Source organism: Rhea americana, unplaced genomic scaffold (assembly GCF_003343005.1).
Source record: "Rhea americana isolate MKP2758 unplaced genomic scaffold, rheAme1 scaffold_19, whole genome shotgun sequence".
Classification (NCBI taxonomy): domain Eukaryota; kingdom Metazoa; phylum Chordata; class Aves; order Rheiformes; family Rheidae; genus Rhea; species Rhea americana.
In genome coordinates this window covers 3757165-3780592 of record NW_028186038.1, presented here as the reverse complement: position 1 = coordinate 3780592, position 23428 = coordinate 3757165, and the positions used below count along the sequence as shown (strand labels likewise).

The following is a 23428-nucleotide window of genomic DNA, read 5'->3' as shown; positions in this document are numbered from 1 at the left end:
TTTAAAAATGTCATTCCTTGCTTTTTGGGTACTGTACTAAGACATGGTTGTGTATGTTATTCTTATCCTGGCGTGTAGGATCAAAATTAAGCTGTTGCGGGTCTGTGTGCATGCAGAGAAGACGGGAGCTGAACCRCAGGGGGGACGGCGGCGGCGGCACTGCCGAGCGTGCGGGCTGTGGGCGCCCGGGCTGCCTGGCGGGCAGGCGCCTGCGAGGGCTCCCGAGCCCCCGCGCGGCGGGCAGGCCTGAGCAGTGGTGATGGGCACGCGGACGGACTGCCGGTGGTGCTCGTGCCAGCCTGCAGACTGTGGACGCCTYGTTGTAACCGAGCAAGATAATTTTCCTGGCTAATTGAGGTCTTGAATCCATTATGAAAGACTGTATATTTCCCCTCTGACTATGCTSTTATATATTATGCTATTTCCAGTCTTACCTTACACTCATGCTGATTTCRAACAAGTAATTTTAGTCGAGTATTCGACTGAGAAGGTGGGACAGGGGCCTTTACTGTAGAATAATCTAGTTTATCCAAAGGTCTAGAGTTTGGAGAATGGATAACTGTGGAAATGCAGTATGGACCACTGGGAATCACACGTAAGTTAATTGCTGGTGCTTCTCATGTGGTCAAGTATTTAAAAAAGCAGGGTCCTTAAATGAAACTGTTTTGCTGGCTTCTGGCCGTGAGTGAAAGTTTCCCCAAAGCTTTTCTCGTTTCTGCCGTCTTTGGGCCTCCAGGGCCTCCGTTCCCCGGGATCCCTCGGTGGTGCTCCCCTTTAATTTCTTCTAGTTATTTAAAACCAGATATAGCTGCTCCCTCCATCTGTCTACACTTGGCTGAGAGGGCGAATAGAAAACTCCGGTTCACTTGGGAAGCCCCTGCCAGGTGGGGCTGGATGCGCCTCCTCCTTCCCTGTGTAACTTGATTTAGGAGCGTAGGAAACACTGACCGCATCGGCAGTGGGATTGCAGAGCATCTGCTCTCACGAACGCAGGGAAATGACGCAGCCATTGACCGGTTGCACTTTTCAAGACCTTTTCAAGACTTAAAACGTTCAGTAAAAACCTGCACAAAATTGATGCTCATCTGGTGATTGCCCAGGTTTGGGTGCGTGGTGCTTGGGACCAAGCAGTGGGCCAAGCCTTGGTGCGCCGAGCTGCCGCGGGCCGAGCGAGCTGCCGCGGGCCGAGCGTCCATCGACCAGCCGGGGGTTTGTGGGCCGAGCTGCCGCGGGCCGAGCGAGCTGCCGCGGGCCGAGTGTCCATCGACCAGCCGGGGGTTTGTGGGCCGAGCCGCTGCGGGCCGAGCGAGCRTCCTTGGGCCGCGCGCCCATCGGCCGAGCCTTGGCTGGCCAAAGGTCTGTGGGCTGAACGAGCGTCCGTGGAGTGAGCCTTGGCGGGCTCCACAGGGAGCCTCGGTGGGCCGAGCCCTGCCGGCACCCAGGGCCGCGGGTGCCCGGCGAGCGCCCTGCCGGGGACCCCTTGGTCCCACGACGCCTGGCTGAGGGGCCACCACCGCGGGCACCGCGTCCCCCTGCGCGCGGCCCGCGGGGGTGGGGAGGTGGGAGCCGGCGCTGCCGCGGTGCCCGGCGCTGCCGCCGCCCGGGCCTGGCCGGGCCGGGGGGCGAGCGCCGCTCCGCAGCACCGAGCCGCTTCCTGAGGCGTTGCGGGGGGTAAAAAGCGAATTAACCATATCATAGGCGCGCGGTACTTCCCTGCTCAGATTACACTACAAAATCTGGGCAGTTCCTCGGCTCGAGCTGGGAGAGGGAATTTGGGAGCGCGAGCAGCGCGTGGAGCAGAGCGCAGCTAACGTGCCTGGAGACAAAAGGTGACAGGAGAGCAAGCGGCGGCGCGGGGCGGCGCGGCGGCGGGGCGCCGGGAGTCCTCCCTAGCGGGGCGTCTGCCGCGGCTTTGCTGTGAGGCGTGCGGGGCGGCTGTGAGCGCTCGTTTTGCTTTCTGCCCGTGCTCCGCTGGTTGCAGAGATCGTATCTCGCCGCGTTTACCCTTTGGTTTTGCGCTGACTTTCTTTTCCAGCCTTCCTTGCTAACCGTTAATCAAAATCTGAAGCTCGTGCTAAGTATCTTCCGTTTGGTGCGGTTTAAAGGCTTAAGCAGAGAGGGGGGGATTTGCTTTGCTAGCCAACCTGCCGGAGCGGCGACCGCTCTGCCCGCGGACAAAGCTGTTCGCCGCAGGGCTTTCTGCAGGGCGCTCCGCAGCGGGACGCGCGTGCTCGCGGTCCTGGCCGGGTCTCCGCCGGCTGCTTCACCCTCCCCTCCGGAGCGGGCTTCTTGCAAAAACAGTGATTTCCAGTGCTGCCTCTGGCCTTTGGACTGCGATCGCGACAGCCTTTTACCTCACGTACTGAAGCAAAAGTGAGGTTTGTTTTTGTTAATGTAAGTCAAGAAGTAGCAATGATTCAGTGTGACAGGCTGAATGTGAGCCATATGAGCCGAGCGACGCGAGCATAAAGGATGATTGTGCTGCGAAATATCTCCAAGTAATTCAGATTTTGACACACTTACCACTTCTCGAGTTGCATTTCCCCCTCCCGGCTGCCTTGCCCAGCCCCCGCAGCCAAGGGTCTGATGTGATGGAAAAATATCTGCATTGTCTCCGGGAATAGCAGCGGTCGGGGGAAAAGCGCTGTGCTCCTCTGAGTTTTATTATAGGAATGTGGGAGCTTCACAAAGACACTATAATAACTGCACAGACTTAATTTATAGCCTTGGGTTACAACATCCAGAGCTTAGGCTCTGGATGCTAATTCTTATCACTTAAAAAGAGTAGGAGTCATTTACCTTTTTCATTAACTGTTGTTGGCACGTGCTGGTAGATAATAGTCCTCTGATTTAAGACGAATTGCGTTTGGGTTGGACATGTGGAGCGTAGCTGCCATGAGCGGCGCTACGCGTGTAACGAGTTGCATGTTACAAGAAAAATGCTTGTCCGCGAGATCCCCGTCTCGCTGGGCAGAGTGCCATCGCCAGGCCTCCTCTTGGGTGGAGGACTTTATAGAGCCATTTTTTTCCAATTAAGTACTCCTGATTTCTTTTCTGTCTGCGTTTTGTTTTTTGTTACACACTTCCCTTTTATCTGCAGCTTCTCTGTACGGATGGCAAATGAAGGCTGTTTAGTGTTAAATGATACATGTTAACAGCAGTTATAGCGTGTCTTAGCATTTGGAGGTAGGAAGCAGTGACAGGTAGCATTTCAGTTCTGGCTGGAGCTTTTTCCAGGTATGTGGAAGCGTGTGTGTGTGGTATGTGTATGTATGTAAGTGCAACATGTTAGTGTAACATCTGTAAACTAAGACATATTTTAATGGCTCTTAAATTCAGGATTGAAGTCTGTTCTCTTAGCTGGTGTAAGTATATCATGCAGACACAATAGATAAATAGTGGAGTAAATGAGAACAGAACTTGGTTTTCAAGTGAATCTGTTCCAACCCATTGGCCCAGTCAAAACTCTGCTGAAGTTGTTAAAAGGACCCCAGTGACACTGATGGAAACAATACTAAAGTCAAACATTAGATGGTCTAGATTGCTGCTTAGCATTACACGTGAAATTTTTAAAGACGCAAACCAAAAATAATAGACCAAATACTATTTTTAAGACAGAATCCCAGAAAAAAGGTCTGTCATCAGGTTCCAAATGATTTCTTACTTCGCTTTAACAATGAGCTATCCATTATATGGTCTTAATTTATGGAATGTTAAACAATTTCTGGCATTACTGTGCCCCTGCAGGAAGAACAGATGGTACTTTGAATGAGTTTTGCAATGGGATAAAATGTTCCAGGTCTTCAACAGATCATATCCATCTGTAAGAAAGAAATAGCATTTGTGTAAAATAAACAGGGCAGAGTCAAACAACTTGAAATCCTCTGCTGAAAGAAAAACAGTGTTTGTAGGCTGAGGTGGTAGTGTGCTTTGGCAGGTAATGTGGAAAGCTATCATTTAACATTTGTGAATATTTATTTTGGTTACATATCCCAAATGGGAAATCTTGCATATTAGGATTCGGAAGACAGTGGTCAGCATATAACATGGTCAATATATACTGACAGTAGTCTGTGTACAGGAGGAGCATGTTACATTTGTAATTAAATAGATAGGCTGTGTCTTCATTTTTGTCTCCAAGCAATAAAGCTCTGTCTTATTTGATTTGTAGAGTTTGGGCTCTGGGAGAATTGTGTGTAGCAATGAAAACCAGAATCCTGACAGTCCCTATTACATTCATGTATAATGTAGCTAACCCCACAGAATGCAGCAGAACATCTTTCGTCCTCCATAGAAAATAGTCCAAGAAGTTAAACACAGGAGTGGGAGAATTGCAAAGAGTTGCACCAGATTCCTTCTCCATGCTTCTAAATGACCAGAAGCCTTGTCTGAATGTTGGACCTCCATCATTTTTCAGAGTCTTGTTGTGATTCTCCTAGCCTGCCTGTTGGCCAGTGATTGCTTTCTCCTCTCCTTTCTCTTCTCCATGTGGAGAAACATAGCTACTTTTGAAATCTTCTTTCTCCGTGCTCACTTAGGTGATCTTTGAACAGCAGCTTGTCATTCATTCTCATTGCGAAGTCAAGCAGATCTGCCGAGAAGTAGTAGAGGAAAACAGGACCCAATAGCCCTTGCAAATTTTCTGGTGCAGCTGCTGGAGGTAGAGAGCTCTCTGCAAATGCAATGAAAATAATCTGATCTGTATTAGAGAAGAACAGGAATGAATGATGTATTTTTATATTATTTTTGGGGAATTTCAAGTAGATTTAATTGCTAAAAATGGTTAGAAAAGCTGAGAGGATAATTGCCTTGGAGATTTTTTGTCTCCACTCTTCATAGAAACAGAACTGCCTGGACTTAGGATAGCACTGAGCACTTYCAGTGTCTCTTTGCCTTCACAAATCTGTCTGTGAGGCTAGGGGCAGACCTGCAGACCTGGACAGTAGATCTACTTCTGAGGATAATTGCTAACAGCTACGGTCTGCGTTGACACATCTGTGCTGTACTGTTTCTCTGCATTCAGTTTAAGGTTGTCACCAATCTGTCTGTGACTTTATGCAGCAGGTAGAAACTTAGGATGAGCAGCAAATTTGTACTGAATGTATAGGCAGGTATGAGCCTCTTGCTGTTTCATACCACCTCTGTGTTGATGGTTGGTGGTATGCTGCTTTATTTAGTGTGGTACAGAGTCCTTATGCCTGGAAGCCTCATAAAACCTCCAGCTTTAAAACCAATATTCTTCATAACTTTAACCTGAGCTTCTTCCAGAGAGGTGTTTATCGTGTGGAATGGTTATGGCCAGAGTCCCATCACGTTTCCTCAAGTTATACAGCTTTAGAGGTAGTTAGGATTTGATCCCAGGTCCATGGTAGGTGTGTGGACCATGCACCTTTGGGAGCGCAGTTCAGCCTCTTCCCCAGTCCATTCTTCATTCAGGGCAATGCTCGTGTTTTAAGCCAATCTAGTTTTATCAGGTACCCGCTCGTCCTAATGTTACGTGGTTTGGTGAACAGAAGTTTCCCATTCAGTTTTTCTGTCCCTCTCACAATTCTGTGAGCTGAGATCATATTCTCTTTGAGCTTCTCCTTTGCAAACTGAGAAGTCACAGGCTCTTCAGCTTTATCCACCTGAAAGCAAGGTGGAGCTCCCAGTACAATGTGTGAAAACAAGCTCATGTCTAGGGGCAATCCCTCCATCCTGAAGTGAGCATCAGGGAGATTAGTTGCTTTCTGAAGGTTCACCCATCTCTCCACAAATGTTACAGGAGATTCCATCAATTACATAATTCCTAGAAAACTGAAGCTAAAGTAAACCTGTGATCGTCAGAGAATTTAGGTTTGCGATCTCCTTTGTTTTGTTCTTTGAATTCTCAAGATCACAGGATTGGCTACTTTCTTGCAGAAATGATTCTGCAAAAGTTACAGTGACTTTATATTGATTGGAAAATTGGTGCAGATCTTCCCCCTCCCAGGCTCTGAGAGCAGTCAGCTGGGTGTGAACGTCTGACCGGGCTGCCAAAGTGTTTAAAATCATCCGGGGGGAGGCGAGGTCACGCCGCGGGACGGCCGCGGCAGGCGGCTCTTTCTGCTGGAGGCCCCGGGCTCGGAGGCCGCCTCCGTGGAAGCGCTGGTGGAAGGAGCTGAGGGCAGCCGGGACAGCTGGGATACCTCTGCTCTCGCTGTGGAGGGTATGTTGTCTTCCTAATCGTGTGGGCTTACTTTTCGTAGTTTCTTTTTACACCAAATGTTCAATGTTTTAGGGAGACCTTATTTTTATCTTTTACATACTAGTGACTTTGTCATCTTGATTTTTTCTTGCTAATCTTGTGCTGGACTGTACCTAAGGAGCATGAAGGGAGGGAGTATCAGCTCATTCTTCTTCCACTGAATTAATGATTTATTTCCTCTTGCTTAAATCCTCTTACAATTCTAGGTTTTATACAGCTGGAAAATAAAATACAAGCTTCTTCCCCTTACGGGAGAAATATTGGTCAAAATATAATTTAGTTTTTTTTAAATATAGGCTCCCAAGAGCAAATAGGCTGTGCTCCTTTCTCCATACCGCTACTTCGAATATTGTTCATTTTAATGAAAATCAGATTCAATTTATTGTTTGATTAGCATATTCAACAAAAACAAGATGTAAAAGGAAAAGAAGTAATATTATTATTTAAATTATATACACCTCTAAGCTAACATGTTTAAAAAAAAAAAAAACTATCAGCATTTTATGTTAGTGGGAATAGCTGCTTGTATATAATTTAAACAAGAATAGAACTCTAAGCATTTGCTTGCTCTGGAGTCTCTCTCCAGCATAGCAGGAATACCTAGATGTGGCCTGGCATGAAAAGCAAAGTTTGGATTGTATCACTTTTCTCTCTCACTAAAAGTCTATGCAATTAAGTGGGGCTAACTTATTTTTAATTGTATTTGAAAGGATCTGACTTTTTCTAATAAATGTTGGAGAAACTCAGGTTAGTTTCCTTGATGAACTTGTTCTCTGCTGAGCAACAGTTAAAGTGACAAGAATTGTCTTAACTTCAGTCAAAAGCTGCTGAAGGCTTTCAGTTTTACGCAAGAAAAGGAGAAAAAAAAAAGGTGAAATTTCCATTTTGTTAGATATCTTAAGAAAACATGTTATGTCACTCACTAGAAAAAGCTAGATTTTGCAGCATTAACAACTCCAGGGTGTAGAAATTTCTAGTTTTGAATATTCTGCCCYTATCTGCAAGTTAACATGGGTTTACTTGTATTTGTTGATGATCAATAATTTAAAATATTTAGGCATATAGACCACACATTTACATAGAGGTCCATAATAGCTTCTTGTGGTGATAGAAAATGTAACGTATAGCTTGCAAAGATAGCTTACAAGATTTGTTCTTCTAACATCATTCTGTTTTGTAGGGTAAATATGGTACATTATGGATACAAGAAGTGCATATGGGCATCTGAGGGCAGAATTTAACTAGGTGCATTTAGACCTAAAGCAGACTTTTTGTGATCTCTGAGTATGTCAGTCTGAGATTCTGTACTGTATATGCGAATAAAATCTGCTCGTATCTCCAGAAAATTATCCTCCATATTAAGGCTACATCTCAGACAGCTTGGGTCTGATCCAAAGCTACTGAAGTCTATGGAAAGAGTCCAGAAACCGAGTGCTTTGTACGCAGGCTGCCAAAGGGGTTGTGCATTACCTTGACCTTCTTTAGAGGGTAGAAACATGCCAGGGGATTACAAGAAATGCGAGTATTTATATGTGTGTTTTAGGTACATATAGATGTACATATGTGTTTGCGTATACGCTGCGATCTTTCAACATGGAGTAGTACTAGATGTCTCACTTTCATCAGGTTCAAAGTACTAGTCAATTCTTTCATTTATGATGACTTCTAAATAGCATTAAATCTACTTCAGGTTAGTTATAAATGAATTTGGATGAAGCTGTCTCATCTGAAATGCTTCTCTAGATTTTTATATTTAAAAACAGAGGTAGCATCACTGGCCTGTGCGTCTCTTGGAGGATAAATGGGGATCGGAGGGCAGTCCAACCGGATTCTCTCTGGTGAGGCATGAACTTTATCTGTCCGTAGGAGGTAGAAGTTGTCCTAGTCRAGTTGAGTTCATGCAGCTATGTGACCTGCCTCTCTCATCACCCACGGGTTTGACGGCCACCAAGGAGCAAAACTTTCTCTAGGCTCGTGTTCAGCCTGCGAAGTATAGGAGAGTTTACTTTCCAAAACCAGGAGTCATGCAGCAACTCCCAACATTCATAACGCAACTCTTCACAATCCCTGCAGGCCACTGAGGAATGAACACAGGGTGGAAATGGGAGGTATTGCAACAGTAACTTCTGTTAGTTACATCTGGCAATGTGATAGTTTCTGAATGATAGGCTCTAAGATGAACGAGCAGAATGTGCATCTTTTCACGTTTCAGTATCCGATGAACCAAATTAATTCCATTATCTTTTATGGAAAGTATATGCAGGAGTAGTTTTGATTGACGGTTACATCTGTGACTGCTGACTGATTAGCAGCATGATAGATGTAGGCTTCAGCTACAGGGATTTTGTTTTCATTCATGGGGGAAAATTGCAGGTTTCTTTCCAGCATGTTTTTGCATTAAAACTTTTCAAAGTGCTCGACAAATAGTAGGCTTTGATTTCCATTTGTTTAACGTCTGTAGTAATTAACATTTCTGTGAGAACGTTTTAACCAAATGTTCTAGTTTTTTCTCCATTAAAATAATAATTTTATTCTATAGCTAAAGCATTTAATCGGTATGTATAATAACCCTGATTTGGGCTTCTTTTTTTTGTAACCATATGAAAGGAAACCATTCCTTAAGAATATATCATCATTGATGCATATTGTGGCATCCTGGACTTCATTAATTTATAGTTGAGAACAGCTCTTACATGTAGTTCACTAACTACACTTAGCCAACAGTCCACAGTTTCATGAAGCACGTGGAGAGAAGGCATGTATGTGAGTGCTGAAATAAACCTGAGTCTCTGCCCTTCATACCAAAGAATATTTGGGCAAATACTCAACCAGATTCATTAGCTGAACTGTTTTCAATGCAGACTAACAAGGCTGGATCCTTACCCAGCCTTTCTTTATGGAGTTGGTATCTGAACCCCGTTTCCTCCATGGCTTGTAGAAACCCATATAATAGGAAATAGAGAAATGAGGAGGTGACAATTTAAATACAGTGGTGCTGGTACCAGTTTGTTTAGAGATGCATCCACCATGTATCTCTTGCACCTCCATTTCCTCCTGTGCCCAAGGTTCTTGTGTGCAGTTTCAGGTGCAGACTGGTCCCTGGCAGTAAAGGTCCTGCACAACCTGTCTCGCAGTAAAGCCTTCTGGTTTGTGCCAGATGAGATATCCAGATGAGTTTTGGAGCTAGAAGTGGTGGTTGAGGCAGCTGCTTCTACTTGTGCTGCTTATTCTTCCCCCCCAGGATTGCTATTGAGTTCAAAACCGTCTAATCTGGGATGATTCCACCAGTAAGAATGCACTTGGGGTAGGTATAGGACTGAAGATTTTGCAAATGAAAGATTCTGTGAAAGATTACTTTAAGAAAGAAAATGTAATCCCAGCAACCTGAGGCAACGGTATTTTCTTCAAGCATGGGGAGGAGGTGAAAAAGACAGTGAGCTGTGAGAGTGATGCCTCCAAAACGTGAACAGAATTGCAAGCTACGGTGGGAAAATTTGCACTGACATTTAATCCAGGAGACAGAATACGCTGTGGGGTCTTCCTTCTCCCGTTCTTTCCCACCAGCGTTTATGCAGAGGAATAGGGCCAGGAGCGCCCTGTCTGCCTGGGACAAAGAACACGACGGCCTCGTCCGCTGTCTCTGCGTAGTGTTTGCTTAAGAGCCGGAACGCCGGCAGGAGGACAGTGCACGTACATAAGTTCACCTACTGTTGTGAGATTCGCAGCTAGGTGCGTTCTGGCAGCTGGGAGAGCAGAAGATGTATTTTCTCAGCTGTGCAGCAGAGTACAGCTAATGAAAGGAGCTGGTTTGTTGCTACAGTTGGTTCCTGAGAGCACATTCTCTCTCCTGAGAGCTGGATGTGGATCCTGTTGAGTCATAAAAGAAAAGGGTTTGATCTTAAGTCCTTCTGGGTATTTTGCTACATTGTAAAGATCGTTGTGCATTTGGAGGGGAAAATGTCACAATTTGCAGCCTATTCCTAGGGTAATCCTGACTGTAGAGGGCAACTACGTGTATTGTGGATCAAAAGAGTTCTGCTGACAGCTGTGTGTAAAGTTGTGGAGAAACTGTGAAGCAAAGAAAAAAGTAAGGCACTGTAAAATGCTAGCTGTAAAATAAGCATTATTTTTCTCCTTATCAGTGGGTAAAATTTCACTATTAATCATGACAATGTCAGGGCATTTTTACAGAAAAATTATTTACTACAAAATTATAGTATTGAAATTTCGTTTTGATGCTCCTTTGAAGTGAGTTGTCAGACTGAGGCAAACCCCTGTGATGTATTTTGGAGAGTCTCAAATCAAGTTCCCCAATGCTAACGCTGAAGTTCAGGCCCCGGGGTAATGGGAGAGCTGTGGTGGCTCTGCCTGGCAGGGCGACAGTGCTGAATGGTAATGCTGGTCCTTTCAGTCCTCCCCCAGTGAAAACGGTTGTTAATTACTTCCAAACACTGCCACAGGGTAGGAAACATCACTTGCTAAACCGTCAATTAAATAGCAGGATTTCTTTTGCCTAGTTTGTATTTTATGGTGTGGTGGGGGAAACTTTCATTTTCAACTGTTCCAGAGGGCTACCTGAAAATAAGCAGATGTGCTTCTGTTTAGTGCCTGTAYGCTCTAAAGTCCCACCAAAAAATCTGGTTATTGATTCTCTCACTGCTTAGGGCTGAGGGGGTCAACGTGCTGGCAGGACTAGTGGGAAATAGAACATTGCAGTAAGAAAACTAAGAAACCCAAATGCTGAATCTCTGCGTTGCTTAAAGTAAGTTTAAAGTAGCACTGTCATCATGTAGTTGAAGAAGGAAGAAATGGGGAGAGGAGATCGAGGGAGGGAAAGGGAATGAGACTTTCAGACTTTGCATGCCACGGTCCTTGAGCCTGCAATGGTTTTTTGCCTTGGGGACAGTGAGTAGCAGCCGTGCACGTATGTGAGCTCTGAGCAGCAGTGGGAATGAGCAGAGGAACGGAATATCCTGGAGAACGTTTGAGGGAGCTGAGGGAGCTCTGCATGTCCTGGGGCTCACCCTGCGTGCGAGGGGCTGCCGAGCGGAGGGACGTGCCTTGCCCACATGCTGCCAAAAGAGCGCTCTTATTAGTTCATAACTTGTGAGCTTTGACAAGGTTTTGTTGGCTGTGTCCTGGGAAATGTTCTTGAACGGCCTTCGCTCAGTTTGCTTCACTTTTTTTTTTTTTTAAAAAAAAACTCAGATTTTTTGACTGTCATGAAAATAGCTGGATTATGTAGTTGTGTTTTTGAGGTACATATACGGTCACCTGAAGTTTGGTGTTGTAAAGAATGTGTCTATCAATAACAAACATACTTATTTTCACTGAAAAAAGTTAGGCTCCTTCTGCAGCGAGCTGAGTGACCCGGCCGTGGCTGTGTGCAAGGGCTGCTAGAGTATCGTGTCCACTGACACTGCGTTCACGGCATGCCGAGGGAGCCTGAATCTTCTTGGCTTGATGGATGAGGGCCCTGGCRGCCCTGCTCTGGGAAAATAGAGTTAAACACAGTGACGGGCGAGGATGTCGCCAGGGTCTCTGCTTTTATGGCTCTCCCAGGTGCGCGCCCCCTTCCTCGCGGCGCGGGCTCTTCGCAGCGGGGGCAGCGGGCTTGGGGTCTTCCAGCTGCCTTGGTCCTCTCTATCCGCGCCCAGCCCCGTTCCCGAGCTCTCCATTGCCAGCGTGCTGGAGCTGGGCAARGACCAGCCGCTCCGCGCGCACGGGGCCGGCTGGGCTCCTGCTCGCCTCCTCCCCGCCGTGTGGGGCGCTTCTCTCTCGCTCCCCTCGCAGCTGCCATCCTCCCACTGACTCGCTCTGAATTTGTTGCAGCGGCAGCTCCCGGTGACAAAGAACGTCGCCAGTGAGCCAAATACCTGCGCTGCTGTTTTGGGCAGGTCTGGGCAGAGGGCGAGCTCTGACCCACCAGACCCAAGATGTTATTTGCAGACTCTCCTGACCAGGCGCTGCCCTGTCATTCCCTTGGAGCCGGGCTGCCTTCACCCTCCAGGACTTCACTGGTGGCTTCAAGAGCTGCATGTTCTGGAAGAATGAGGCAGAGCTGGCTGGCCRCTACTGCTAATGCTTGGCTACTTCCTCCTAAGTACCTTGGGTGATGCTTTTCYGTTGCTGCAGTGTATTGGGTTGCTGTTTGGATGTGGGCATGGAGCACCCCTTGGAGAACCTCCTTGGAGCTGTCCTCGGGGCGCTCTGCGGGGAAGGAGCTCTCCCAGCTGCCCCGCTCCTTGGGCACAGCTCGGGTACCGCGCCGCTGCTCCTTGTTTTTGCCACTCCTGAGGTCTCCATTGAGTTAACAAGTCTCTAGGTTCCCAACTGTGTATTTTCTAATCTTTTCTCTGAAAAGGGGGGAGGGGAGCAGTAACTCATTTCTTATTAAAAATAAAGCAGACGAAAGCTGCCTGCGAGAGCTGTGACTTCTGAAAACTGGCTGATTTTTGCCAAGGACCGGAGCACTGGCGACACTGAAGTGACTAAGCATCTTGTGCTTTACTTTCGATACGAGAAAGGAAGAGCAGCTGACTGGATTTGGATTTGCTTTGTGGTTTATCCTACCCCTCTCCTCTTCCCCCCCAACGCGGGCGCTCTAGATGCAAAGTCTGGTTCCAGCCTGTCTCAAGTCTTGTTACTTAGCGGGCAGAAAGGACGAACTCTGTGCGCTGCGTATCGCAGAGGAGTGCTAAAGGAAACATTTCTCCAGCTTTTCMTTCATTCTTCTGGTGAGCAGCACTTGAGTTACCTCTGCCGGTGGGACGGGCTGGGGATAGCCAGGAATTCTCCCTTCCAGCGTTTGGTGAGATCACAAGTTTCCAGGTTGTGCGGGTGTGAAGGGAAGAGCTAATCCCCTGGCTGGCGCAGCCCAGGCGGGGCTTACCGGGCTGAGGGCTTCTTCTGTTTTTCATACAAGAAAAATCTCTCACAAATTTCCATTTTCTCTTGCATTTAAAAGGGATTGTTCTTAAACTGATATTTCCTTCCGTCCCCTCCCTTCTTCCTGCCTTAGTTTGAAACTGTGACCGCAGMCATTTAAGAGCTGCTGGCAGCTGCAGCGGACCAGAAAGGTCTGGCTGGGGAGAGGTGCTAAAATACACAGACTGGCAAAATACATTAGCGGTGTTATGCAGTGTGGGCGTGCACACGCGCGTCAGCCTACCGCTCCGCTTTTCGGAGCGCTTCACCGATGCGGTAGAGGAGAGATGCGGTGTCACGGGTGAGGGCTGCGATGTGCAGCCCGAGCCCTGGCAGCAGGCCTGGGCGGTGCAACGCTGCGGGGACCAGGAACGGGGCTGGTGGGATCCCCGTGGGCTGGCGAGCCTGCTTTGTGCAGGTGGGGAGGGCCGCTGCGCCATGCCTCGTTTCCCCTCCGGCAGCTGATTGCAGCGACATCCTCGTTYCTTTGCATTCAGGAAACACGAGCATAGGTTAATGGAAGGACGTAAGTGGCTGAGGCCACCGGCACAGCCCGTGCTCCTGTCCCTGGCGCGGGAGTGATCGCGCAGCTGTCTGCCACCTTCTCCTTTTGCGTCAGGCTTGCATCTGGCCCTGCACGCCCTTCAAAAAAAGGTGTATGTCAAAACAGCACTTCTATCTTTATCATCCTAGCAAAGGGCAATTTAGTGAGGAGCTGAGGCAGAACAGAGAAAATAATAGTTTTAGCTAAACCTGTTTGCACAGATCTGCAGCTGGTTAAGCAGCTGATACATCTTCAAAGCTGGGCTTCAGTGGAATCTCATGCAGGTGTTGTCCTCCATGCTGGGATTAATTTGTTCTGTTTGTTGCTGTTTGTTTATAAATGACCGTCTCTKTCTTCAGTGAACATTTGAAGGAATGCTCTTGATCCTGCAGTCTCTTTTTCACATATGCACACCTTCTGTAGTTGTTCTGTGGACCCTGGGACAACTTTCACAAGGGAAGACTATGCTCCCATGAAATCTTTGAGGGAAAGTGCCTCGTCACCTCTGGTTGCCTAGAATAGGCTTTCCAGTTCCGGACTGAAGTGAAACCATCTGGAAAGAAATCTCCCAATAAAATACTCTTCTTAGTTTAAAGAAGTTGCACATTTCTAATGTCTACATGTTGTGTGGGAACACACTGGTTTCATCAGCATTTTCAAGTAGTACAGCTGAACTGTTTTAGTCAAGTCAACATTCTTCCTCTTGACTTTATGTTATGGCTTTGATTGAAATAAATCAGTTTCTGAGTATGTTGTTTTTCAGAAATGTCAGAATTTATAACTTTTTCATCCCAAATTGAATCTAAATAAGCATTTTGGAATCTTGTTTTGTTCTACCCACCCATGTCCCCCAACCAGAAGACAGGAATATATATATATATATTTCCCCCAGCCAGTGCTGATTATAGTTTTGATGGTTGCTGTTGTTAGCTTTTGATCTCCTGTCATGGAGAAACTAGTTGCATTTGCAATGGAATTTTTGCATTCTTGTTTCCTTTTCTGTGAAGATGTGTGCCTGTACTTCATCTTCCTTTGGACTCTTGTTTTTTGGAGCTGGTCTGCCGTAAGATCTTTGGTTTTTCCTTTCCTAGGAATCCTTTGTAAAAGAAGGAACTGAGAAACAAGGAACTTCCTTGTGGTTTGATCATTCTCTTTTATTGTTGATTTAATTCACAGGTTTACTTCTGTTGACCTGGAGGGACTTAGTCCTGATTGGGAGCACTGGCTTTCCCTTGCCTGGGTACCTCTGCCTCCTGAGGGCACTCTGTGTGCATGTGGCTCTCAGCAGCTACTTTGGCTGCATGCAACCCCACTGAAGCCAATGGTGTTAGCACTTAATACAAACCAGAGCAGGATATGCAGCAGAGCAGGTTAGCAAATTCCACAAAAGACATAAATTGAAGCCTTCTGGGTCATGAAGCAATGCATGAGGCTTGGGGTGAGACATGGGTTACCTTGCTGCAGAGTTCCAAAAAACTCTCAACAGAGCCTTTGAAAGATCTTTATTTTAGATGTGCAAGGCTTAATCTGTTGTGACATCCCACCCAACTGTGTAGCAAAAGTCAATGAAATTAATAAGACTTGCTGAAGGACAGAGTTGCTGATTCTTATTTAGGTGAAGCCCTTGATTATTGTCCCCGTTATGTAAAAAGACAGTAAAGAAAGTATTAAGAGAGTTAATGAAAACAAATTATTGCAGTAATACTTACTGCTGTCAACCCCCTGTCCTCCAGGAACCCCTGTCCTCCTGTTGGTATGGACATCTTTATTTGACAGCTTTTGATGCTGTTAACATAAATTAGCTCTTATCTTCATGGCATCATTTCAGCATCCAGGAAGGGCTTATGGCTGGAGGCACTTGGACATCAGCTGTGTGGGCCAGGCTGGAGGGGAGCAATGGATGTGGGGACAGATGGAGAAAGCACAGGGAAAAGATGATGTTTTAAAGGAGTAAAAAGAGCTACTTTCATTGGAATTATACACCAGAAACAAGGAGCCTCTAATGAAAGAAAGTGAACCTGYTGATATGGAAGATTGTGGGGTTATTATGTGAAAAATGATATGGATTTTGGCCTTATCGGTTTAAGGTAAGGCTCGAGAACCTGAATGTTCAGMGTTGTGGAAATGATCGAAAGAGGAGGGGTGCGGAGGGGCTGCGTAAGGCACTGAACGGAAGGCGTGAACGGTGGCGAGCGGGAGGAGGGCTCGCGGCGGGGAGAGGGGCTGCGCGGCCCCGGCTGCGCGCGGCCTGGCCCCGGACCGCGGGGAGGGAGCTGCCAGGCCACCACCGTGTCGGTGCAAAGGGACGTCAGCGTGCTGCAGCGGTGTAGCCAGGAGGTGCCGGTGGGAGGGCTCGGTGGGCACGTACCCCGGCTGCGAGGAGAGCCCTGCAGCAGCAGCTTGTTCTTAGTTGTCCTTCCGTTCGTTATTCTCCAGCTTCAGTTATGTGATAAATTACAAATTTGGATCACCTGGGAAAGCTGCTGACAGCAGGATGAGTTATTAATTCCCAGGCTGGATTCTTAAGAATTAATTTCAGCACCACATATTGCAAATTCTTCTTTGTATTATGTCCTAGTTCTGAGAGTAGTTATGAAAAAATGAGGTTCTTCTAAGTAAGTCCTCAGTGTACTTTCTGACACTTTTACCTTTCATTCAGTTGGTATCCTTTAGCATACTGAACTTTGTGTACAAGTGTTGTTTTTTACTACTAATTTTAGTAAGAATTCCGTCTTACTGTATAACRTACTGAAGTAATTCAAATTCCAGTGCCGAACTGTGGAAATACTTAGTACAGCGCGTTCATATCTTATCAGAACAGGCACGCTTTCCCCACGCCCTGGCCCGCTTCCAGCAGCGCCTGGGCAGGCTCGCTGGAAGCCCGGGTTGAATGGGAGAGGTAATCCTTGTGAATGGGCGCTCTGGCGGGATTCCTGCTTCACGTGTGCCGCATTGTTCTCGGTGATGTGAACACATCTTGGCCCCTAGATAAGTGCGTGAAGGTCTTTATATTTCGGTGATGGGAGGGGTCTGGAAAAATAATCAGRCTGCTAATTCTGTAAAGCTAAAGGCAGACTTTATTCTGCTTTATCTCGTTTTCCACGTTAGTTGTGTAGTTGTTTGAGCCTGCTTTTATACAGGAACAGCTGATTTGCTTTAGCTCTTAAACTTTTCTATGGTCAGAGAGTTTAGTAATTAAAAAGCAAACAACTTTTCCTCAACACTTTTTAACAAAGATTAATTATGCCATCTTATATATATACATATATATATATCCTGTTCACAGTAGAGTAATTCACTATGAAGTAACATCAGTACTGTCAAAGTACGTAGTTGGCAGTGGTGGCAGGCCCTCGGCTGGCGTGAATGTCCTTTGTGTGAATGGTCGTAGCTCCGGTGTATTTGAGATTGATCCTCTGCTGAGTTAGGAGCCGTCCGTGGAACCGTGCCAGTTGCTGTGGCACCGTCCCACTGATCTTCGGTGTTTGCTCTTTGTAATTAAAGATCTCAGTAAAGATTAAGTATCTTAAATAAATAAATATCTATAAATAAAGATTAAATATCTTAAACTTACATCGTCAGAGAAGAGCTGTCTATTTGCTTATTATCTATCAAAAATCTTTCTTTTGTTAGCAAGAAAGAATGATGAACAAAAAAAGCATTGAAGTATAAAGGCCTTCACACACACACACACACACACACACACACACACACACACACACACACACATATATTATATATAGTGAAGAGTTTTTTTTAAAAAAAGAACAGTCACAGTCTGTCTCTCTTTTTCCTTTTTAAAAATAGGTGTTGGGGCGGGGGGGAAGCATGCAGCTCCAAACTTAGTGCCTACAGTGCTTGGAAGACATTATGATTAATTTTGTACTTGGGTTTCCAGATGTTGGATTTCTTCCCAATTCTTAAAGACCTCTAATGTTTAACAGGATATGTGCTGAGTATAGTCTTTAACAGAGTTTTCTTTCATAACTCTAGGATCTATGAAAAAAGGTAATTCGCATTTGAAGCTGAATCTACAGCCTTCTAGGAACAAAAGCCCTTAGGTGTGCAAGTTTGGATTGAAGCCRTATCTGTTCAGGAAGACTATGGATGAGCACCAGCTCTCTCAGCTGAACTGCTTGAGTGCTGTCCTCCTTGTGCTGCTCTGGACTGGCAGTTCCTGCGCCCAGAAAGACTGCACTGGTGCAGAGTGTCAGCCCCTGGAGAACTGCATTGAAGAAGTGCTAGAGCCGGGGGCGTGCTGTGCCACGTGTCTGCAGCACGGCTGTATGTGTGAGGGCTACCAGTACTACGACTGTGTCAACGTGGGCTTTATCAATGGCAAAGTACCTGAAGGGCAGTCTTACTTTGTGGACTTTGGAAGCACCGAGTGTTCATGCCCCAAGGGAGGAGGCAAGATCAGCTGCCAGTTCATGCTGTGCCCGGAGTTGCCCCCAAACTGCATAGATGCCGTGGTGCCAGCTGATGGGTGCCCGCAGTGTGGAAGGATAGGTTGCCTGCATGAAGGCCAGAAGTACGTAGCAGGTCACACATTCCACATGCCTCCGTGTAAGGTTTGCCACTGTCCAAACGCTGGTGGGGAACTGATGTGCTACCAGCTTCCAGACTGCAATACCTTTGCCTTAAACACTGTGAGTCCCTTAGATGCTGAAGAGAATGAACCAGAGAGGCACTACGATGACCCGTACAGCTATGACCAGGAGGCACCAGAAGGAGACAACACCCAGGTGGACTCTCCAAAAAAGTACAGGAGCTATTCATCCCATCTAGAGCAAGAGAGCATCAGCCAAGAGCAAAGCGAGGATTATGACTACCTGCCAGTCAGCGTTGCTCCTTCATCTGTGGCTCACGCTGATCCACACACTGAGGAAACTGTGGCAATGCTCACCACGCCAACACCTAAGCTCCTCTCCGAAGTTAGTAGTACCACAGAAAGAAGCGAGCAAAAGAGGGTGCCCCGCACCACTGCAGCATCCCCTGAGCAAGTGACAAGTAAGGAAACCCCAGTAACTACCAGTGCTCCTCAGGAGCACACCACACCTCCCTCTGGGACACCCAAGCACTTGGGAGAGCTGGAGAGGAGACCAAAAGGGAAGCAAGTGGACAAAGAGAGGAAYGAACAAGAAAGAGCTCCCCACTCCAAAACAAAAAAGCATGCACGGAAAGAAGACCCTGGGAACAGCATGCACGTAGGCTTGAAAGAGGTGAATTTAACAGAGCCGAGTTGGTCAAAATCTGCCCCTGAAACACAAGAAGRAAATGCTTTCCCTAAGGTAAAGTTCAGTGCGACAACCTCTCCCCCTGTTGCTCTAAAGGAAGACCATAGTCCATCATCCCAAAAGCAGTCACAGACGCTTTTTCGTTACCATCCTGAGGAAGATGGGGACCCCAACTCCATCCATGCTGCTCCCAGGTTACCAGAAGGTAAGGCCTATTTCCAGTGTAGATGTCTTGATAACAYTCATTCATAATAACATTGTTACAAATCCATGGCTCTTCTCTTCTTACTGCTACGCATGGGCTTGAAATCAAACAAACCTCCAGTTACCTTCTTTCTCCTTTTTCAGCAACAGACACTTTTTGCTTTGTATTTCATTTGACAAGATACCATTTAACTATTGCATATCTTTCTTTGATTTCTTAGACTGTGRACAGTGTTTTCTAGTGTTTTAACTTTGTTTCAGATGATGAATTGTTAAAATCTGATCTTTTCCTTCCTTTGATTCCCCCTCTTCATCTTACTATACAGAGAAGGAATTTGATTTAATTAGTTATCTGCTTGGATCCTCCAGTTACCAACTGAATGTAATTGTGGTTGTAACTTTTGCCTTTATTGCATGAGGAGGTGAAGACATTGTGCTTCTAATAGACAATGTGGATTCTGCAAAAATATTTGTCCTATGGCTGAGATGCTGCCTAAGCCCACTAGTTCAATRGCTTGATAGATATATTGAAATACCACTGGAGACTTGTAAGAGAAAAAGTACTGACTCTTGCTTCGTATTGCTTGGTCTTTATGAACAAGTATGGCAAGTGTACATATTTCTTCTCTGCCTCTGGATTCTTCTTGACATGCAGTAATGTTGATTACAAGCTTTATGCAGTGCTCATTACTGTAATGAATGCAGACTTCATCGCTATAAATTAGCACATATACAGATCATATTTCCAATTCGTCCTTCATCAAATCAAGAGTAATATCTCCCTTTTCAAAATGTGGCACAAGATGTTTGCATGAGACTCAGACGAAGGAAAGTATCGTACTTGCAGAATGAGTAGAGAATACTGATTGCTCTCTAGACAGTGACATTTCTTCCTGTGTTATCCAGGTAGCCTTTATGCAAGTTGAGCTACCTAGCCCATCTACTCAATAAAATCAAGAGAGATAGGAAGAAGGTAGATTGGGAGAAAGGGAGCTGAGGGCTGACGTGAAGAGCATTTTGTGACTGTTTCCCAGATAAAGGGCATACAAAATTCATGAATAGAGAAATTGCAGCCTTTTTATTTTTCCTGCAAACTTCTGTATGTTTTTATTGTAAATATTGACTTTGCAGGTAGTGATAGCAGCCATAATCTGAGTCAGACCTTGATTTCTGAAATCACTGAAACAGTGTTCTGAAAACCATTTTACCCAAAGAATGTCGTTGCATTAGAGTGCCAGGCTGCTCCTGGAAAGTGGTGTTAACACATTGAAATGAGAAAACRTTAGGTGAGCATGCATACCAATCACAGAGGGATGCCATCAGCAGATGCAGACTTTCAGAAGTGATCTGACTGATAGTATATGGGCTCCAAGTGTTTCCTCCATGCTGTTTTCCCTTCATAGGTACCTGTTTTATTTTACTTCTAGCTCTTTTTGTTATGTGAAGGGCGAATTCAATGGAAGTGAATGCAGGGGCAGGAGTAAACAGATTGTCTACTGTTTTAATTTGTGTAGCCTGAATATGATCTGTACATATGAATAACATCCTCATTTTCTTTGTGTAAATGGAAATGGCAAAAAGCATCTCCCTACATGGGGCACTGACTTCACCTGTAGTCAGATTTTACGCTACTCAATTTTACTATATGGTTTAAGTTTAAAGCACTTTCTTCCAATTTGCTTCAGCCTACCAAAAAATCTGATCTGAGCTGTGCATCAAGGCTATGTGTTATACTTGGAGCTGAGTTAGGTTAATAAGCAATAATCTCTTTTCTGATATAACTTTAAAAAAAATCTCTTTAATTAAAATTGTCCTTTCTTTTTGCTCAAAAAGAAGACATGGGTGCAACCTCTTGAAATTTTCTTGCTGGAAGTCTAAGAAAGCCTATGGGGGTGAAAGTGTTTGGCAGTAGAGCTAACTGCTACGTCTGGAGTCTCCTCAGCATAYGTTCAGTCTGTGATCTCTGCTCAGGAACTGCTTGGCTGATGCAGGGCTAGGGAGGGTCTGGAGAAGGTTGGGTGCCTGTTGGACAAGAGCAAAATGTGCTGGATATCGTGCCAGCCACCAGTTGTCTAGCCTGGAGAAACAGGCTTGGAAATCACTGGATGCCATTTTTGCCTTAACTGATATATGTATTTTTGCCCTCTCTAAATRCTGTAGAAGAAGGAATGAAAATAAGCAGCCCTTGGGAGCACAGCTTCGTTGTGGGCGATGCAGCTCTGGTGTCGCTATGCTGTGCTGGCCCAAGGAGCTGTTGCGCGTCCGTGGAGCTGGTGTCCTCTCGCTGTGCTGGTCACGCCGCGGCCGTTCCCGGGGCTGGGGCCCGGCCAGGCGGCCTGTGCCAGCTGCGTCTGGTCCGCATTTCCCCATGGTAATAGGTGGTGTTAGCAGATTTTTACAGACATCATAAAAGAACTGCAGAACCTTTCCAAAAATCAGGAATCTCTTTTGGCAAGGCTAATGCCTGGGGACTGCTGGGGTTTTTTGTTTGTTTTTCGGTTGTTATTTTAATTGATGTCGTTGTGACTCATGTGAGTAGGTCCATATGTTTCAAGTTATAAAACACACACATCTTCTGTCTCTTTGGTGACTCCTCAGCTAGTGATAAAGGGAAGGGATAGTGAAGACATTACTCAGGCTTGAAAGAAAAATTAATTTTGCCTGCGGGTATAGAATGGAAACGTAACTTTTGTAGGTGTATTTCTAGCTGTAGAACGGCATAATCAAAGYGAGTAATGTCTCGTGTCCTCTCCAGAATCAGCAGCGTTACGTGAGCTGCCTCGGTCCCGCTGCGAGTGCTCGGTGGTGGGCGCAGCCGTGGCGGTGGTGCCACCTCCTCCAGCGGCGGCCGCCTCGGGGAGCGGCGCTGGGCTAGCCGCTCGCTCGGGTTTTTTGCACTTCACTGAATTTCCTGTTGCTCTCATCAGTATGTGTACAGTGGATAGATTTTCTTTGTTTGTTTTAGGTTTTGCTTCCTGGAAAATATCAATACAGTTCTTAATGTTTCAGCTTAATTACTTTTTTTTCCCCTCATGGAAACACAAATTTATTTAGGTTTCTGAGTCAGAGGTGCATTTCTGCAAGTATAGGGACGTTCTAGACAGTCTACATATTTTCTGACCTTTCTTTTTTTTTATTTCTCCCCCCCCCCCATACATTTAGAAATGTATAGGAGGCTTCACAGAAACATTTTCTGCCACTAAAAATCCAGGGCTGAGCCTGAGGTAGGTGACTATTGCCATCGGCAGCAGTGGAAAGCGYTTGTTCCTCCTATTAACTGTGTCCTGGCAGCAGCCCTCAGTTGTGGTTGGTTCCCTAATGCCTTTGGTTAAAAACTTGGCTTCGTTGCTGGTATTTTATGTATTCCACTTTGGTTTTATGCGGAGTTTAGTTTTTGCCTCCTGAATCCCTGCCGCCTCGTACGTAATCCGGTGGTCGGAAGGACTCGGGGCGCCTGGGTGCTGAGAAGAGGTTAACTTTGCGAACCGAGGCCCGCTCTGCCTGGGCGCGCGGGCCGGGCAGGGGCGCAGCTCCCCAGCGGCGGGCGCCTTCTCCGTGCGCCCCTGCAGGACACCACAGCGTCTCCTCCAAATGTTGATCTAGGCCCGTCCCTTCCTGCAGGAGCAAGCAACAGAGGGAGTTTTAATTTCTCCTCCTTCATCTTAAGAAGCCTCGAACAGCAGAGGGATGAATAAAGCATCTTTAAAGATCTTACCGTCAGGTTTGATTACTGTTTTCCCACTTGTTTCCATTTCCCTGTGCTTTGTCTTGGAGAAATGCACCTCAGGTAGCCCGCAGCCGCCTTGCGGAGGGTTTGGGATTTGCTTCCTCATTTTGGCAGACTGGGTAGCAACTTGCATCTACCTGGAACCATTGCGTTACAGAACGGAGGTATTTTTCCACTTTAAAAAATCACCCCTACTCTGAATGAGTTTATCATGGTCTTTTTTGGAGATGAGGATACCTGCCCTCGCCCGAAGGGGCTTGCAGCAGGTGGTATTTGCGAGGTGAGATCAGTGGACGGTGAAACGGCAGTTACAGCCCGTGAGTCCTGATCAGGAGGGTCTCTGTATAGCTTTTAGGGGTGTAGCTGAGATTTCAACCATCCCGTCTCCTGTATATTTGCTGAGATATTAAGACTGGCAAAGAAACATGACCTTGAATTTCCTAACTGAGGTAAGAGAGGCAAAAAGAGGTCCCATTAAGGAGAMGGTGCAGTGGAGGTTTCTTAGGCTTTCCCCAGACGTGCAGCCCTTCCACCCCTACTGTGGCCATCTGTAAAATGAAAGA

At 46.2% G+C, this 23428-nt stretch overlaps 1 protein-coding gene across 2 annotated transcripts in view; it reads left to right on the top strand.

The window, feature by feature from the left end:
- The first annotated feature begins 1735 nt into the window (after positions 1–1735).
- FBLN2 (fibulin 2) overlaps positions 1736–23428 on the top strand; it is a 92339-nt gene continuing 70646 nt past the window's right edge. The window contains exons 1-2 of one of the 2 annotated variants that reach the window (XM_085302404.1): positions 1736–1829; positions 17691–19139. In XM_085302404.1, coding sequence (XP_085158530.1) covers positions 17801–19139 — 1339 coding nt within the window. In that variant the 5' untranslated portion in view covers positions 1736–1829; positions 17691–17800. The remainder of the gene's footprint in view (positions 1830–17690; positions 19140–23428) is intronic. The other variant, XM_085302405.1, reaches the window with a different exon arrangement.